The 19,758-nt window shown below is 40.5% G+C and overlaps 1 protein-coding gene across 1 annotated transcript; it reads left to right on the forward strand.

Moving 5' to 3' along the window:
• Positions 1-1,725: 1,725 nt before the first annotated feature.
• On the forward strand, positions 1,726-15,173 carry SLC35E3 (solute carrier family 35 member E3). Its single transcript, XM_072655328.1, has 5 exons — positions 1,726-2,241; positions 2,689-2,799; positions 5,590-5,748; positions 8,963-9,045; positions 12,884-15,173. Exons 1-5 carry the CDS (start codon positions 1,840-1,842, stop codon positions 13,068-13,070), a joined length of 942 nt encoding a protein of 313 aa, XP_072511429.1. The 5' UTR covers positions 1,726-1,839; the 3' UTR covers positions 13,071-15,173.
• The last annotated feature ends 4,585 nt before the right edge of the window (positions 15,174-19,758 follow it).

The following is a 19,758-nucleotide window of genomic DNA, read 5'->3' on the forward strand; positions in this document are numbered from 1 at the left end:
GCCGCTGGGAAGAGATTGTGGGTGAAGTAGACTGAGTGATGTCCTGGCCTCAGTTTCCTCATCTGGAAAATGACTAGATGATCTCTTCCATTTCTTCTAGCTCCTTTATTCCAGTTTTTCCTATTGCCTGGCAAGAAAGCACACCCATTGAGAAGCAGGGTGAGGAAGTGGAAAATGTGTTGTATTCAGAGGCGGAGAAAATGAGTCAAATTGTGACTCTTGTTTTATGTTGACTCCAAGAAATCCCTTCCCATCTTTGGGCTACGGTGTCCCCATCTGTAAAACGAGAGGCCGCCTGGCCAGGCTCCAAGGTCCTGCCAGCTCTCACCCATGTGGGGCTGTCCCTGGACATCATCCTCGCTTGGCACGTGGTTCTAGCCGGCTCTTGGACCTGCTCCTGGAGGGCAGGGACTCTCGGCCGGCCCGGCCCTGTGTCAGAGCTGCTCACTGGGCCTGGCCCTGGGTCACCCCAGACTCTGCTTGAGGAGGTGGAGGCAGAGGATGAAAGCCCAGCACGGACCACATGCCCGTGTCCCGTGTCCAATCCAGCACTCTTGTCTTTCCTCCACACAGCTGCCAAAATGATATTCCTGCAGTGCGCATCCGACCGTGGCGTCTCCCTACTCAATAAACTCCTTATTACCTTGGGGATCAAACATAAACCCCCTGTTTGGCATGTGCCACTTTTTACCCCCAGGCTCCATCTGAGCTGTCCTGTCTTCTTCACCTGATGTTGCATCGCCCAGATTTTCGTGCCCTGACTACCGTACCCACAATGCCCCTGACTTGAGCCTGGGAATTCCTGGTTTCCTTCAACATGGTAGGGAAGCAATGTACTCGAAGTCCTGCCTGACCTCCCATCGCTGGAGGCTCTGAGGGCAGGGACAGCTCTGATTGTGTGTTTGCATCATCACCAAGCCCCTGTCCGTCATCCAGTGCTTAATAAATGCTCGTTTGGTTAACGAATGGACCTTTGAAAGCTGAAACATAAAGTATAAGTCATCGGCACACAGTAGGTGCCTAATAAGTGCTTATTTTGTCTTGACTTTTCAGTGTGGTAGTCCCCTGGGACAGTCTGGTGAAATTAACTCATAAGTGACACGCACAGGGAATGGTTACAAGGGAACCCAATCACCCTGAGAACTTGCGCCCCAACAAGTCCGAGGGACCCCCCCCATAGAGCCGGGGCGCCCCGGGCGGATCCGAGCGCGCTAGCTCATACCCTTGGGGGTTTTCCTCGTGATTTCCCCTCTTGTCGTGACTGTTTTCACCACACGCCTGACTGTCATGTGCGGCCTCTGAGACTAAGAGGGAGACAAATCTGGGAGTCTAAACCTTACTAAAAAGGAATGACGAAAGTCACCTTTACGTGGGATTGGAAAAAAATAGCATGCCATTAACTGGGGGGGAAAAGGGCCTGGGCAGTGAACAAGCGCGGAGTACGCCCCGCCCAGGACACGCCCCCGCGGATGAGGCCCCGCCCAGGACGCGGGCCCCACAGGACACGCCCCCCAGGAGGCGGCCCCCCAGCACACGCCCCTCCCCCCCTCCCGCAGCGCCCCCGCCCCGGCCCTCCCCGCCCCGCCCTGGCAGGAGGAGCGGCCTCCGCCCGGAGAGCGGAAGCGCCGGCGCCCGGGTCACGTGGCGGCGGGAGCAGGAACGTGGCAGGGGGCGGGCCGCGGGCCGAGCGTGCGGCGCGTCGGGCTCCGCTGAATGGGCGGCCTCGGCCGGGGGCCGGAGCGCGCCGCTGGGGTCGTCCCCGGGAGCCCGCGCAGCGGCGGGGCGGGGAGGGCGGCGGCTGCAGCCGGTCCCGGGCCGGCCCGTGCTGAGCCGGCAGTCATGGCCTCGCTGGTGCACGCGGTGCAGGAGAACGGGCGCATCGCCGCCGGGCTCCTGCTCAACCTGCTGGTGTCCATCTGCATCGTCTTCCTGAACAAGTGGATCTACGTGCACCACGGCTTCCCCAACCTGAGCCTGACCCTGGTGCACTTCGTGATCACCGGGCTGGGCTTGTGCGTCTGCCAGAAGCTCAACCTCTTCGCCCCCAAGAGCCTGCCGCCCTCCCGGCTGCTGCTGCTGGCGCTCAGCTTCTGCGGCTTCGTGGTCTTCACCAACCTGTCCCTGCAGAGCAACACCATCGGCACCTACCAGCTGGCCAAGGCCATGACCACCCCGGTCATCATCGCCATCCAGAGCCTGTTCTACAAGAAGACCTTCTCGGCCAAGATCCAGCTCACCCTGGTGAGTGCCCGCCCCGTCGCCGTGCCAGGGGCCGGGGGAGCCGGGCAGCGCCCCCCACTAGGCGAACCGTGCGGTTGTGCGCCCCGGTGGCATGGCCCGGACCGTTCGGGGCCGGACCTCGGGGTCCCAGGGTATTCCTCCTGCACTTCTGAGAACCTCCTGCACGGTACTTATACCTTGTAGTGGCCACCCTCCCCGTGACCATCATGAAAACAGCGCTTTCAGCAGTGCCCTGGCTTTCTAATTTATGCACATAAATGTGGGTAGCGTATTTTAAGCTGAAGAAATGGGATGATCAATATGACCATTTGTGAAAAACTGAATTATTGGAAGAGGTTACTAAATTTTCCGTGTATGAGCATTAAAAATCTCATAAGACTGTTAGAGAAACTAAATGTGAACCTCTTTGATTTTGTCTAATTAATATTTACGTCTTTTTCTTTGCAGATACCCATAACTTTAGGCGTCATCCTCAATTCTTACTACGACGTGAAGTTTAATTTCCTTGGAATGGTGTTTGCTGCCCTCGGGGTGGTGGTTACGTCCCTGTATCAAGTGGTTGGTCACTTTGCTCTTTTGTGCCTTTTTAGCAGACTCTAATTTTTGAAGCTGTACGTGTAGGATGAGATACAGACGAGACTATTGGAAAGAAAACCAATTTTAGATTTCGTTAGATGCAAAGTGAAAAACAGAAAAGAGGCAGAGGAACGTGGCTGGAAAGCTTCCGTAGCTAGAAATGCCAGTTCAACTCCAACATTATTATGAAGGAGTATGCTTGTGCATGTATCTTGAAGTGCAAAGAAATGTCACATTAGTAACCACACTCCCAAATCATGTTACTGTTACGACCTATAGACTGACTTCACTTTCTATCTAGGTAACATGTTAACAAAAGCTCTGTAAGTAAAAAATTAACTTTGTATCCACATGGCATATTGCATGGTGATGGTAGCACTGAGTAAATATTGTCACTTGATACATTTTGGGCAGGGGAGTGTCCTGTGAAATAGAAGTCTCTCTGTACTAAAACTCTGGCAGTAGAATTTCTGAGTGTGTCAGTCTGAAGGGTCAGATTCAAAATCTGTAACATTTAAATTAATGTTTCAAGCCTTACTTCTGACAAAGAGCTACAAATTTAAAAGAAATGCACTATCAATTTTGGGAGAGGCAGAAAGCATGTTGTAGTAGATAGAATAACTGAGACTCAAGTTCCTTCTCTGACATTTTTTTGCTGTGATCTTGGGTGAGTCACTTAACTTCTCAGTGCTCTGGGTAACTCTAAAATCCCATGGCAGAGAAATTGGAGACCAGCATGGTATATAGTGAGTTTCTTTACTAGTGAGATCATATGTCAACCATTTTGTATGGTTAAGACTTCATTGATAATGACCTGAAATAATGCATTTTTAGGTGATCATAGTTTCTGATCACAGTTAATACTGTGTAACACCCATGTCACCAAAGGTCCAGTGCCTTTTAAAAATAGGGGATGAGCAGAGTGGACAGTACAATTCAGACTTCTTTGTATTAATCCACCTACTTATTTTTGCTAATTGGCTCCCATGTGCTTTACACATAATATCAATTATATCGCGGTATCAGTTACTAAAGAGAATGTCCAGAGATGTTTAGTTTTGTCATTTAGGAACAGTATATCTTAGAGATATTTGAGTGGTGCTAAGACATTGTCTTCTTTTAGAAAAGTGAAATGAATTAGGAATTTAACCCTCATATCTTTTTTAAAAATTAAATGTTTCCTAATGTTTGCTAAAAACGTTGAAATTTATTTATTACTGTATTCATTGTACTCTAATAGAAAATACAGGCCTGCTTCTAAGAATTGTCTTCCAACTCATTCTCATAATGATCATTTTGTTCATGTAACTCAAGAGTTGCCATGGGTCACAATTAAATTCTATAAAAGGTAATCTCTGTAGCTTGCTTGTCAAGGACCAGGAGCCAAAACACTGATTAGGAGATTTGAGATGGCACTGGGAAAGGGCTAATCCTTGGGCAGTTTACTGGGGAAAAGTTAACGCCTCACAGTGAAGTTGTTTTCTTTACAGAATAGTTGTGATCCTGCAAAGTTTACTCTAAATCAGGTCATACAGTCCTCTTGAATCCCATTGTGATTTCTGAGATGTGTCCCCACTCGTCCTGTTGATAACATGAAAGGAGAGTAGAATGGGAGATTTGGGTATCAGCGTGGAGCTGCAGTGAGAGACAGCTGGTGCAAGCTACAGACGTTGGTGTGGAGGCTGGGGGAAGGAGCAGGAGATTGATTACAACATACTTCTTTGTAGTAATTGGCAAACAGCTGGAGAATTAATCCTTTATATTGTACTGTTCATTAGTTAAGTTCTTTTGAGATCCTATTTCAGATTTGTTTCCTACCTTTCTATTTCTCATATTGTGTATTTCTGTAGATAAACAATTCCTATAATGGGGATACACTTCATAAAAAACATAACTGGGGGACTGCCAGCATCTGTCAGATTTTATTGTAGAGTCATTAAACATTAAACATGATGGTGATCTTTTATTTAAATAATTATAACAGATTTTCTTTCCTTCACTTAGGTTCTCTTTTGATGCTTTGTGACATAAAGGTGACTGGCTTCTCCAGAGTCAGTACCAGTGATGCATAAACTTGGACCAGGCTTACCTAGCTGAAAAAGTTTTGTGTATGAGGCAGCAAGGTGGCTCAGTGGATAGGGCTCTGGATTTAGAGCCAGGAAGACCTTACTTTAAATCCTGCCTCAGATATTTACTGACCATGTAACCTCCAGTGTCTAATTTATCATTATCTGATGTCTTAGGAAGTTGCATAGTGAAATGACAGGGGCAGTAGCAGTCAGTAGGAAAGGAAGTTGTTTCCATCATATACTGATTTCCTGCAACTAATCAAGGCATTGAGAAGTCCATCCTTGTCTCTACTGGGAGACCTAAGAGAAACAAATTTGTTGTCAGACACCCCATCCTTTGCCATTCATGGAAAGGAATGAAGGGAGTTGTGGCCTTGCCATTTGCTCAGTGTCTCTTTCCATGAACTCCAGTGATCATTTGTCCCAACATTGTCCCTTCTAAGCATATATTTTTTAAAAATATTCTTTAACTTTTACCATCTAAAAGCCATCAATTAGATAAGTCATGGGTTCCTTCCTTCAAAAGATTTACTGTGCTTTCATTAATTTTATGTTTCTTCATCATTTTATAAGGTCACAAGGCATAATGATATGTATAGGTAAAATAGTAGCCAGCTTCCATCTCGGTAGCCCATTTTGCAGCGCTGAGTAATAAGAGATGTCTTATTTCCATGTTAAATTCATTTTATCTGTTCATTTTTAGTGGGTAGGAGCCAAACAGCATGAGCTCCAGGTGAACTCCATGCAGTTGCTATACTACCAAGCACCAATGTCCTCTGCCATGTTACTAATGATTGTACCCTTCTTTGAACCTGTGTTTGGGAAAGGAGGAATCCTTGGACCATGGTCTTTTTCTGCCCTGGTAAGTTGTTTTGTCTATTTTTGAGTAGTATGAACATTTTAAAGCTTGTCCTTTTTTTTTTTTTTTTTTTTTTTTTTTTTTACTGAGGATACATCTTTAATTAGAAAATGTAGTTTAGCCCTACTCTTGTTGCTCATTTATGACAACCTTAACCCCTGAAATAGACTATGAGTAAAAGTATATAGAAGAGATCTCTGAGTAAACAGAATGGTCATCATGGAGGTTGTACACCCAGACTCCATGGGAGAAGCCCTCACAGCCTCATTCAGAGATCATGTTTAGCAGATGGTTCTAGTGGTACAGTAGTGCTAGATTTCCCAGTGTCCAGAGGAGTTAAAGCAGCAAATTACAGGGAAAGGGGTGGATTTGGGGCCAGGACTGTAGATGCACTTCAGTGGTGAAGTGAATAGCCTGCTGGGTTTGAAGTCAGGAGGACCTGAATTCAAGTCCCATCACAGACACTTAATAGTTGGGTGTCCCTTGGCGCATCACTTCACTGCTTTCTGCCTCAGTTTCTCATCTGTAAAATGCAAATCATAATATCACCTACCTCCCAGGGTGGTGTAAGGATCAAATGAGATAACATGTGTACAGTGCTTTGCAAACTAAAGTATTATGAAGCCCTATATATTATTGTAGGGACAAGCAGCCTTATACCCTTCAGTAGCCCCAGAAGGTATCCTTTTGTTATAGAAAACACCTCTTTCATTTTGGCATAATAAAATAATTGATGTTCACAATGATGGCCTTGAAGCATTAAGAAATTATTTTTAGTATACTACCTTTAATATAGTTGTAGCATATTTCAGAAAGCTTTCTATCAAAAAAAATGATTAAGGGGGAAAAAAGCTTAAATGGGGTAAACTTTAGTGACATAAAAATTTCATGATTTCCCCAATGATGCTGCATGAATGAGATGTCACCTATAGAAATGGAATAAACAGGACCGGGAGTAGATGAAATGAGAAACTGTTTCAGGTGTAATAAAATTGAGGGACCCCGTTAAAGTCAACAACTCTTAATTAAATGCTGTGTTCCATTCATTGTGCTAAGTACTGGGAATAGAAACACAGATAAAAAGAAAGACCGTCCTTACCCTTGAGGAAGGGAAGCACAACCCATAAAAGGGATTGGAGGGAAAATCCAGGGTATGAAGGATGGCCAGTATAGGCCCTTCCTCAAAATGGAGGTTCCAGGAGGGAAAAGGGAGCCCCTGGGTAGAAGGAGAAGGCAGCTGAAGCTCTTCCTTTTTAATGTCAGAGGAGTTGTGGTGGTGTAGCTTTTTATTTTGTCCTAAGTCAAGTCTAATGAATCATGCTTGGGGGCCTGAGGCTTCAGCAAGGCAGGATACATTTTTGATTTTGATTCTTAGAACATGAGTAGCTTTCGTGGACTCCACTAGGTAGGATATCATACTCACCTTACATTTTCTCATTATTCCAATGTGACTGTGAAGATGATGATCAGATTAACTGAATGAAACTATATGAAGCAGAAGTGATCAGCGTATGGGGCTATGTCCCTTGGAACTTCATTTTTCAGTGATTCAAACCACAGCTAATATTATCATTCTGTTCCTGTCACCCCCTAGCTGAAGAGTCTGCCCTTCTGAGGTTACCCTCCATCTACTCTGTTTGCGTCTTGTGTGGACTGAGTTATTTCCATGTTTCTCTCATTAGGTTGTAAATGCCTTGAGGATAGGGACTATTTTTGAGTTCAAGTCCCATCTCAGACACTTAATAGCTGGCTCACTTTTCACACATCACTTCACCGCCCTAAACCTAACCCTATATATAAGGTTATATAATTAACATTTATAATATTAATAATAATGTATAACATGGGAAAAATTTAGGGTTAGGGTTAATTATTCATTATAATATTAATATATAATAGAATTAAGGCCAGTTTTCTGTAAAATAGGGTGATAGTAACACTATAATTAATAAAATTAAATAATTAATAGTTTTATTTTATACCCCTAGTACTTAAACACAATTTTTAGCACATAGGAAGTGTGTAATAAATGCTTCTTTACTGACTAATCTCAAAATCTGAAATAATTACACTAAACTTGTATGGCAGGAAATTGGACTGAATTTTTTCTTTTTGGTGGAGGAAGCCTGGTTAATTTATCTTTCAAGCTGTTTCTCCTGTTTCTAGGAGCTTCCACCTCTGCCCATTTTTCATTGTCTGCCGTACACCCTTTCTGCTTTCTCATCTTGTGCTTTTGCTCACACAGATATCTCTGCCTGGAATGCCCTTTCCCTTCTCTTTGCTGATCTAAATTTTATCCATTCTTCAAAAGCCAGATCCAAGCCCACCTCATTCAAAAAGCTTTCCCTGTCTGCCTAAGCCTGAAGTGAGCTCTCCCCACTCAGAACTCCTAGAGCATGTACTGTTTCTACTGTTCGCTTAGCTATTGTATGCTACTGTGTGACAACTCTTTTGTCATTTTCTGTAACAGTTATTGAAATCTCATTTTGCTTTTTAAGTTTTATGTCTTTCCAACTAGCTTGTAACTTTCTTGAGGGCAGGAAATAGGTTGTATTATTTTTGATGCCCATATCACCTTGTGTTGTTTAGTTGGTACTCAATATTTGTCGATTTAATTTAAAGAGAAAAATGAGATCTTGTGATAAGGATTTTCATTTAATTTAACACTTTGAACTTTGTAAGTAGAGTTGGATTTCCATATATAAGATTATTTTTCACAGAAATATTTCCACTCTATTGCTTCATGAAGGCAAGGAGGGGAATCATGGATTCTCAGATGCTAGACCAGTAGAGCTGAAGTCCTTCCAAGCTGGAAAGGCTTTGACCACAGGCTCAGTAAATAGACTATGAGTATGTTGTCGAAGGATTGCCTGGCTAAGTCAAGGGCAGGCAAGGGGGTGGGATTATGGAAATCATCGCTAGAAAGTTGGCCACAGCATCTTTTTAAAATGTTTCCTAAGTGTGTTGGGGATGTGATCTTGCTGTTGGAGGAAGAACCCATGAGAGAAATCACAGATGTTGGAGAGTATTGGAGTATATTATAATAGATATTGTTCATTCTTCCTTTTCATCTCTTAGTGATCACTCGACTGTCCCAACTGAACTCAATTTCCTTTTTGTCTTACAGTTATATTGAAAGTAATCAAAAAGATGTCAAACATGTTTGCACTAGCATTATGATTGTACCATATTAATGACGTTCTCTTTGTTTTCCTAGTTTATGGTGCTGTTATCTGGTATAATAGCCTTTATGGTAAACTTATCCATATACTGGATCATTGGAAATACTTCACCAGTTACGTATCCTTTTCAGTGACGATAGTAACAATCTTCAAAATTTGTATGGTGTGTTAGGATTTTTAAAGCATGTTTCACATTTATTATTTTATCTTCTCCTCATTAGAATCTTGTAAACTAGGGAGAGTAGAAGTATTACTCTCTCTACAAGTGGAGAAACAGAGGCATTGAGAGGTTAAGTGGTATAAGGTCACATAACAAGTTGTTGATGGGATTCCTGATTCATAGTAACAATAATAAATATTATTGTAATTATAATAAATCTAAAATACATAATAAAGTATAATTATTATTATCGTAATAGCCAGCATCTTTTATAGACCTTTAAGGCATTTGATTCTCACAACAGCCTTATGAGGTTGGGACTATTATGATCCCCATCTTACAGAGGCAGATAAAAATTAAGTGGCTAGCCTAGAGTCCCACAGCTAGTAAGGATGTGAGGTAGAATTTGAACTCTGGTCTTCCTGAGTTCTAGACTATCTCTTTATCTACTCCATGACATAGCTGCTTCATAGAGGTTTTATACAGGTCTGTGGATATTTTTATGTTTTCATTTGAAGAGTCAGTATACAGAAAAATGAGCCAATAAGTGTCGGTTATATTGTGAATGATAACAAAAAAGTGCTACTTGATAGATGTTTCATATTTTTCTAACTAGTTCAATCCTTCCCCCACCACCCTAGTCTACCATTTTTTTCAATATGAAGCACAATAATGAATTTAATTATAATTCTGAATTCTCCTTAATAAAAAAGTGAAGTGTGATTGATCCAAACAGGTAGCCACCCCTTCCTTAGCCTCTGACCATTTCTCTTTCTCTTTGGAATGAGTTTTTGTGCTTGTGTTTTTATATGAGTGTGACTGTTTTCTCTTTAAACCAAATGATTAAATCATGGGATGTTGGGGAAGTATCTGGGAAGCTACCCAGTTTCTCCATCTTGCTCTGTGTTCATCTCCTTACTGTACCTCACACCGTTCTAGAGGAGATGGCCTAATGGCTCACAGTGATTCACAGTGCAAACTTAAGCCAGGTTACTGACCATTCCCTACGTTGGGGAAGGAGTTTGGTCATTTGTTGTCAAAAGTTTTTTCTCATACTTTTTTTCTTTTTGCTTATCTTAGATACATTTATTTTGTTTATGCAGCAGCTTTGCAATTTTGTGTCATCAGTTATTTATTTTTCCTTTTTTGTGAGTTTTTTTATTTTACACTTAAATACAAAATAAGAAAAAGAAAACATTGCCATGTACATGGGAGAGCATAAGAGAGGATTCAGTATAAAACAATAAATTTCCATTTCAAGAAAATTTATATAATACATTGTTTTCAAAGCTTCCAGCTTTTCTTTGCTTCCTTGTTGGTTTTCTTTTGTTTTCTGCTATATACTTTCTACTTTATTTTTCTTCCCCCCCACCCTAAAGAAGGCTATTAAGCATAGATATATACATATACATAGCATCTATAAACACACACATACATACACATGTATACTCATCCACATATATTCCCATACAAATTAAATAAGAGTGAATCCTGAAGTGTTAAATTTTCAGTGCTCTCTGCATGTGCTATTGTCATTTGATCCTCACCATCCTGGGAAGTAGGTGCTATTATTATTTCCATTTAGCAGTTAAAGAAATAGACCTTGAGGTTTAGTGACTTGCCCAGGGTCACACAGCCACTAAATGTCTGAGGTAGAATTCAAATTCAAGTTTCCCTGACTCCAAGCCCAGTGCTCTTTCCATTCTATGGCCTCTTTAATTAAGAGTGTAACTAGTTAATGGGTTGTATAGCACCTGATCACTGGCTTATCTGTTGGTGAGCAACAAAGAGTCTGAATAAGTCCAGTACTGCCGCCTAATTGGTTAATCTAATATGGAAAAAGTAGGCAGAGCACCATAGCCCATCATTGGTGAGCTCTTGGTTACAGCCCATAAATGTGAATTATGATTTTTCTGGTCCTGACTGACTCTACAAAAGGGAGCAGTAAATATGTCTGCATGGGTCACATCCCCTTCAGGAGGATGGAAGCAAGTTCAACCCATCCAAGACAATTCATCTTTTCCCTCTTATCTGCCCCTCTTCTGTCAAGGACAGCACCATTTTTCCAGTTATCCAAGTTGGTCACCTAAGAGTCATCCTCAGCTCCTTGTTCATATCCAGTCAGTTGTCAATGGGTTCTTTTTCCAAAATAGAATGCCCTTCTCTACCCTCGCATGGCTATTGCCCTCTTCAAAGCCCTCATTGCCTCTTATGTGACCTGGTGCAGTGGTCTCCTACTTTATCTTGGTGCTTCCAGTCCCCCCCCTCCCACCTCTGTCCTCCACACAGCTGCCAGATTCCTGTTCCTGAAGCACAAGTCTAAACACAGCACTTCTTTGTTCGGGAAACTCCATTGTTTCCCTCTTGCCATAAGGATGAAGTACTCCGAATGCCGCTGTTTGACTTTTGAAGCCTTTGAAAGTCTGGCCTCAACCTGCTTTTCTACCAAGGCTTAGCACACATTACTCTCCTTCACGCATTCCATGTTCTGTCCCAGAGGTGGTTTCTTTGTTTTTGCCATTTTATCTTTCTTCAAATAACGGAATTTTATATTCTGACCTTTCTATCTCCTCACACATTTGGGGGGGGGGGGGGGGAAGAAAAAATCCTTATAACTAATTCCTGGATTAGCCATGTCCAGAAAAATGTCTCAGTCTGCATCCTGTGTCATCATCTCTTGGTCGAGGGTGGGTAGCATGTTTTATCATGGGTCCTCTGGAATCACAGTCGCTCATTGCATTGATCAGAATTCTTAATTCTTTCAGTCATTTGTCTTTATGATGTTATTGAATGAATCATTCTCCTGGTTCTACTCACTTCACTCTGCATAAATCTGTACAAGTCTTTCTAGGATTCCCTGAAACTCTAACGTTCATGATTTCTTACAACACCGTGGTATTCCATTATGTTCAGATACAGAGCAGCCGCACCCCCGTTGGTGGGCACCCCCTTAGTTTCTAGTTCCTTGGCACCACAAAAAGAGCTGCTATAAATATTCTTATATGTATGGGTCCTTTTCCTATTTCTTTGATAGACCAGAAATTCTTAAAATTTTTATGTCATGGGACTCCTTTGGCAGTATGGTTAACTCTATGGACCCTTTCTTAGAATGTTTTTTAAATAAAATATATAAGGTTACAAAGGAAACAAATGGTATTGAAATACATAATTTTTTTTTCCCATTCAAATTCACAGACCGCCTGAAATATGTCCAAGACCCTAGTTAGCAACCCCTGTTCTAGTCAATCTGCTTTATTTGCTGTTCTCCATTCAGGACATTCCATCTTGAATCTCTTTGCCTTTGCAGAAACTATCTGTTCCCTGTGTCTGGAATTCATTTCTCACTTCCACTTGTTAGAATCTCTAATTTCCTTTAAAGCTTAGATCAAATGCCAGCTATTATAAAAAGGCTGCCCCTTTTCTTTACTTGCTAGTACATACCCTCTCTTGTCCCCTATTCCCGTTGCCCCCCCCAATTGTCTCCAATTAGTATACTTCGTAGTTCTTTCTCTGGAGATGTGTTCTTTGCCCAGGGTAGAAAGATGCCTAGAAGGCACTGCTTTTGTCTTTATATATAATGCTTATATATGATGAATAAATGACTTCACCTTTAACCTAATACAGATTGGTGACAGTTTTGCCTAGGAGTCCCAATGGCTCTATAAACATTTGAAAGTGATGGGCTGTGTAAATTTCAGTAATTGGTATAATATCAATTGGAGTACTTTTTTTTTATATAAATGGATTCATTTAAGTGTGTCAGAAAGTTTCATGTTATCCTTAACCAAAACTACAGGTATAACATGTTTGGACACTTCAAATTCTGTATTACCTTATTTGGAGGATATGTTTTATTTAAGGACCCGCTGTCAATTAACCAGGGACTTGGCATTTTATGCACGTTATTTGGCATTCTAGCTTATACTCATTTTAAACTTAGTGAGCAGGAAGGCACCAGGAGCAAATTGGTACAGCGTCCTTAAGGGATTTTTCATAGAGAAAATATAATTGATTCAGGCAGTTGAAAAGTGTTGCCAAATGTGCACTGATTTTTTTTTATGATAAGCAAAAAATTAATTTCAAAATCCACCACAGTAAAATCTACTACCAGGGTATAAAAATAAAGCATATTTTTACATGTTAAAACTGATTTTGAATTTTTAAATGATTGTTTTCTCAAAACACTGAATTTTAGAAGTCATTTTTTTGACCATAAAAGAGAATGGCTTCATCCAAATAAGTACATCAAAATTGAAGTTATTATAGTAATGCTAAAGGAATTTTTGCCAGTATTTATCACAGATATGGCTTATTTTGGGTTTTCTGGGTTTTTTGTATTCATACACTAAGAAACATTGATGGCACAGGACTATTTTCCAGAATGTAAGTTTTCATTTAATATAGCATATATATTATCACTGGTGATTTCTCATCAAGTGGGATATATATTATCACTGGGCAAAATCTTAGAATTTGAAATTCTGCTGAATTTGGTTTAACTTCAGGATTGTTTCACTTGGAGAAATCAGATTGAGAGTGAAATCGATTAGGTGTCAAAGACAAACTTCAGTTCCAAATTAATTATTTTTATGGGGAAAAGTTAGTGCAGAGGGAGGTGAGTTTGTTAAGAAAGTGAAGCTTTCTTATGTTGAGTCTCGCTCTGGACCTTTTAAATTGTACACTTGGTCCAGTGAAATAAACGTACTTTTTAGACTCACAGAAAAGTGCCACCCAGGCTCTAAATGGAAATGGGCCAAGTGTGTAATGGGAAGAACTATAATGTTGATAATGACTATAATGCTGTCAGGCAGAGTTTATAGTGTTCTCCCATGGCAAGTGAAATACCAAGCATTTCAGAGCTGTAGCATTTGAAGCCACAGATAGGGATTGCTTGGGCTCCAAGACTGCCCCCATCTCCCTTTGGCATCAAAGATCATTGTGAACTATGCCCGGGCTAACAAAGGCGACAGAAAGAATCTGCAGTAGTGAGTTGAGACAGAAACTGTTCAAAACCTCAGGAATATCTAGGGAGAAATGAGGAGGGAAGATGGGAAAGAGTAATGTGACCCGAAGAATAATTTGCATTGTAATTATTTTCTGTTGACAATTTGTGATGGATTTTTTTTTTGAAACTTCAACACAGAATTGCGTATTCTAGAGGAAAAAATGGCCAGTAGAACAGTTGTTATATAATAAGGGAGAAAAATATTGTGCCTTGTACTTAGGAGGATAGCTAATTATCTATAGTGCTTGAAGTCAGAGCTTATATAGAGTGTTTTAAGCTATTAAAACTTAAAACAGCACTAAGACTTTTATATAAGGTAGATTAATGATAATAACTGTCTCATGATAAAGGCAAGTGGATATTGTTTTCTTCTGTAAGAATTATTTCCATATGCAGTTATTTGTTGTTTTTTTTTACTTTTTTTCCAATTACATGTAAAAACAATTAAAAAAAATTTTTTTTAAATTTTGAGTTCCAAATTCTCTCCCTCCCCTCCTCCTCTCTAAGATGCCAAGCAGTTTGATAAGAGGTTCTACATGTTAAGCAGCATTATTGTGATAGGCATTGTGGCTTTGTGGATGAAGGGCCTTGCCTTGGAAGCAGAAAATAGCTGATTGGATAACCTGCTGCTATCACATACCAGCTGGTGGACTCTGGGCAAGTCACAGCCTCATGGTGCCCAAGAACACTTGGATTCTGGAGCTACTTCAGAAGAAGAAAATTGCATACCTGGAGTTCTCTGCACTGATGAATTTTTTTTTTAATTATTTGTATATTTTGAGCAGCAGCAGCTTTGTAGAACCAAGGGCTAACTGAAGTTATAGTCTGTGCCATGTACTTAGGACCAATTTGAACTGTGTGACTTCTCTTCAAATCTATTTTGATAGCATTTCAGCTGCAAATCTGTTATGGTGTTTATTTTTGTATTTGTATTTTTAAAATTCTTTGACTCTCCCCAATTTATAAAACGATTTAATTGTATTAAGTATTATAAAGCAATTTATACAGATCTATGTTCTGCATAAGTTTGATTTTTAACATATACCATGTTAAAAATAAAGATAAGCTACTGGTGTTTTCAGAACAGTGATGATGAACTGTAAATTCTACACTACATGCACTGATTTGTGCTGTGCACAAACTCTCGTAAATAGAAGTGGGGGGCGTTTTAGGGTTAGGAAATATGACTGATGCCAAAGCAATGGCAGGAGGTGGTGGGGGGACATGCTATCCATAAATATACAAATAATGTTAGAAGCATACAATGTAATCTATAAGAACCAGAAGATGAGAATGTTTTCTACATAGAAGATAATCTAAATGGTACGAAGATGGCAAAATGCATTTGAAATCCAAGATGGAAGACAAGCCAGAAAGGCAGTATATTTGAAGACACAATGGACAGAGCTGTAAACTTAGAGACAAGAAAATCTGCTTTAAAATCCTGCTTCAAAAACCAGCTGAGCGTGACACTAAGCAAATCACTTAACTTTTCTGAACCTCAGTTCCCTCACCTGGAAAATAGGGATGATTGCATCTAGCTTACAGGGTTGTTGTGAGGATCAGGTGAGATTATGTAAAAGACTCTGCATACCTTAAAGATTTATACAAATGTGAACTATTTTTTGAATAAAACAAATTGGACTTTTGGTTACTTACAGTGACTAGAACTGTCTTTAGTCACAGGATAAGCAGTTTCTATTTGATAAGTAAAGCTTGAGGCATTTCCTTTAATTTGTAGAAATTAAATGATCCTCAAGACCACTCCAGCTTCTCACAGCTTCTGTAAGTCTAAAAGGAAATGCATGTGTGTATCTCATGATAGTGTGTCTAGGTTCCAAATATGTCTAGTCGACTTCTTGACTTCCTATTTAAGTAGTATTTCAGGGGAAGAGAATATATTCATCTGTCCGAAAAGTGTATTCCTGGTTGTCCTTAAAATTTTTGTTCAGAGTTGCCAAAGTTTGGTACCTTAATGTCAGCAAATGTGTCACTTTTTAAAAGGAAGCACAGTCTTCATGTCCATGTCATGGCTGGCAATCCATCCCTTCCCAAAGTTATGGTGGTTTTTATTGATGGCATTATGTTGAACAATGACAATGTTATTTTAACTGTTTGAATAAAAAGAGAACCCCCTTTTTAAGGAAAAAACTTTGTTTTTGTGATTTTCTTTTTAATTGTAGTCTGATTGCTGGAAATTAGTTGAAGCTGTGAGAGGGCCTGAGTTTTAAAATGGGTGTGGTAAAGAGCACCATTCCTCCTGGTTATAGGTGGTGTAGTGGGTAGAATGTTGGGCCTGGAATCAGGAAGATTCCCCTTTCTGAGTTCAACCCAGCCTCAGATACTTATTAGTTGTGTGACCCTGGGCAAGTGACTTAACCCTGTTTGCCTCAGTTGCCTCATCCGTAAAATGAGCTGGAGAAGGAAAAGGCAAACCACTCCAGTATCTTTGCCAAGAAAACCCCAGAAGGAGTCACAAAGAATTGGACACTACTTAAAAATGACTAAGCAACAATAGATATTAAAACTATATTATCAAAGAGCCTCTAACTTGAGGCACGACAAACCTGGAATCAGGGAGACCTGAGTTCAAACCCAGCCTCAGACATTTTCTAGCTGGGTAACCTTGGGCAAGTCACTTAACCTTGATTTGCCTCAAATTTCCTCATCTGTAAAATAGAGATAATGCTAGCGCCTAGCTCATAGGGCTGTCAAAAGGATCAAATGAGATAGCATCTGTAAATCGCTTAGCACGGTGCCTGGCACATATTGGGTTCTTAATCAATGTTTGTTTCCTTCTCTCTGCTACCCACACTATTTCCTAAACTTTCATTTGGCTGTGGGAAAGTGAGAGTTCAAAGGGAATCCTAGCAAGAATAAAAATATGCCATACGAGACTCTTTTGAGCTATTGTATCTGTATTTTGTGTTTTAGTTTTGTGTCATTTATAAAAAAGCAAAAAACTTGAGGTTTTTTGGTCCTTGATAGAGTACTTGATTTGGAATCGTAAAGACATCAGTTTGAATCTTTCCCATAAAGCTTGTTATTTGGGTAATCCTAGGCAAGTCACAATCTCAGCCTGATTTTCCTCATCCTCATCTCACTACCATACAGGGTTGTGAGAATCATATTAGACGATGTATGAAAAGTTCTTTACAGATCTTAAATCCCCATATAAATATGATATGCTCTTATTACTCCACCTCTATCTTTTACTTTCTCTTGCCCCAAACCAGATCCCCACCTCATTTCCTGTCCACCACTTCTAAGATGGGTTGTCCCGTGCTCCCTCCCTTTTTCTAGCCCCCCCATCCATGTTGTCTTGTTCACATTAGAATATAAACTTCTTGAGGTCAGGAACCCTCTCTTTTACTTGCATCTGTATCCCCAGGGAAGTGTTTAGAATCTAGTAAGCACGTAATAAATGCCACTATTAACCATTGTTAAAGATTTAAGTAAAGTTAACTGTAATTATTACCATAAAAATGTTCCTGCAGCTTTACTCCTGAAGCCAAAATAGTGATTCTAAAACATGACATTTACTAGGTGATGATCTATGCACCAAATGATTATAGGTTTTCATATTTTGATTTAATTAATAGGTAGTAATAGCTAATCTAGTGCTGTATATAGATGATCTCATTTGTGATCCTTATGACGGCCTGAGGTGAGGATGAGGAAGCAGAAATGGAGTGACCTTAGGGACATAAAAATCTTGCATAGGATCACACAGGCAGGACTTAAAGTTTAGGCCTTCTCATGTGCCAGTCCTGAGTTTCAGACCTCTGTCTGTCTACTTGTTAATAATCAAAGGCTCTAAAAACTCTTGACCTCTTCTCTGTAAGAAGGTCCATCTGTGTGAGGAGGGAGCCTGGTGTAGAGTCAAAATGGCGGTCTGGCCTAGCCCTGGTGCTTGTTGCCTGTGTGCCATTCTTCTACTTCTGTTTCTCTGGCATAAAATGAGGTGGTTGGACTTGTCCTCTGAGGTTCTTTCCAGATTGAGCTCAGTGATCCTAGTTGTAAAAGTAAATGAAGTTGTGTTTGCCCTTTGCACTTGAAAAACCAGGCCATGTGCTAACTAAACCGTACTATAAAATGTATTCTTATATTTCCTTTTGTTATAACTGGAGCTAACTGGTTTAGAGTGTGTTGGAGGTGAAAGGAGACTTGGGGAGCATTTAGTTTCTACCAAGAAAATATAAATGAAACCATAATGAATGAATTTGATTTTTTTATTGTTCTTCTCTGAAGTAGATATTGGTCAGTGTTGGTCATCTAAAGGGGAGACCATGAGAGGCCTTCTGCAGAAGATGAGCTTTAAGCTGAGTCTTTGAGAGAGTCAAGGAAACTGAGGCAGAGAGATGAGGGTGCAGGGCATTCCAGGCATGAGTAACAGCCTAGAAATGGAAGGTTGTGTTTGTGGATAGGTGTTACTTAGTCATTTTTCAGTTGTGTCCAGCTCTTTGTGACCCCATCTTGACAAAGATACTGGAGTAGTTTTCCATTTCCTTCTCCAGCTCAATTTACAGAGGTGGAAATTGAGGCAAACAGGGTTAAGTGACTTGTCCAGGGTCACAGGGTGAGTGTCTGAGGCCAGATTTGAACTCAGGAAAATGAGTCTTTGTCACTCCAAGCCCAGTACTCAATCCACTGTGCCACCTAACTGCCCATTGAGGGTAGACAGAGTGCCATCTTGTGGCCAAACTTCATCACACATCTTTAGCTGGTTAAGTAACTGGCTGACCACCAGGCACTGACCACTGTTGTCTTCTGTATTAGTAGAAAGCATAGAATTAATTCAGCCTGATAGTTTAGAACGCAAGAGACTCTCTGATGGCATGGTCTTCTTCAGGCAATGCCATCAGAGAAATGATGATGTGACTTTCACAGAATTTAGCAGATCAGTGTGTGTGTGTGTGTGTGTGTGTGTGTGTGTGCATGTGTGTGCGTGTGCGTGTGTGTATTGTGGTTTGGTTTGTTAGATGATTTCTCCCTCTCATTTTAATTCTTCAACACAGCATGACTATGTGAGAATGTATTTAATAGGAATGTATGTGTAGAACCTATACAAAATTGTATGCTGTCTCAGGGAGGGAGGGGGCAGGGAGGAAAAAATAATAATCTAAGTTGTATAGTAGTGATTGTAGAACACTGAAAATAAATAAAATTAATTAATTAAAAAATAAAGAAGCATTTCCTCATATTGAATAACAAAAAAAAAGATTTTGAGTTTTAAATTTTCTTCCCCTCCTCTCTTCCCAAGACAACATGCAACTGATATAGGCTTTACATATATATATTCATATTAAACATATTTTTCACATTAGTCATGTTGTAAAGAAGAATTGGAACTGATGGGAGGAACCATGTGAAGGAAGAAACAAAACAACGAAAAAAGAGAGCGAATAGTCTGCTTCCATCTGCAGTCAGACTCCATGGCTCTTTCTCTGGATGTGGACAGCATTTTCCATCATAAGCCTTTTGGACTTGTCTGAGATCCTTGCATTGCTGAGAAGAGCTAAGTCTATCACAGTTTGTCATCACACAGTGTTGCTGTTACAGTATACAATGTCCTCCTTGTTCTGCTCACCTCACTCAGCATCCATTTATATGTCTTTCCAGGTTTTTCTGAAATCCACCTGTTCATTATTTCTTGTAGCACAATA

This window comes from Notamacropus eugenii, chromosome 3 (assembly GCF_028372415.1).
Source record: "Notamacropus eugenii isolate mMacEug1 chromosome 3, mMacEug1.pri_v2, whole genome shotgun sequence".
NCBI lineage: Eukaryota > Metazoa > Chordata > Mammalia > Diprotodontia > Macropodidae > Notamacropus > Notamacropus eugenii.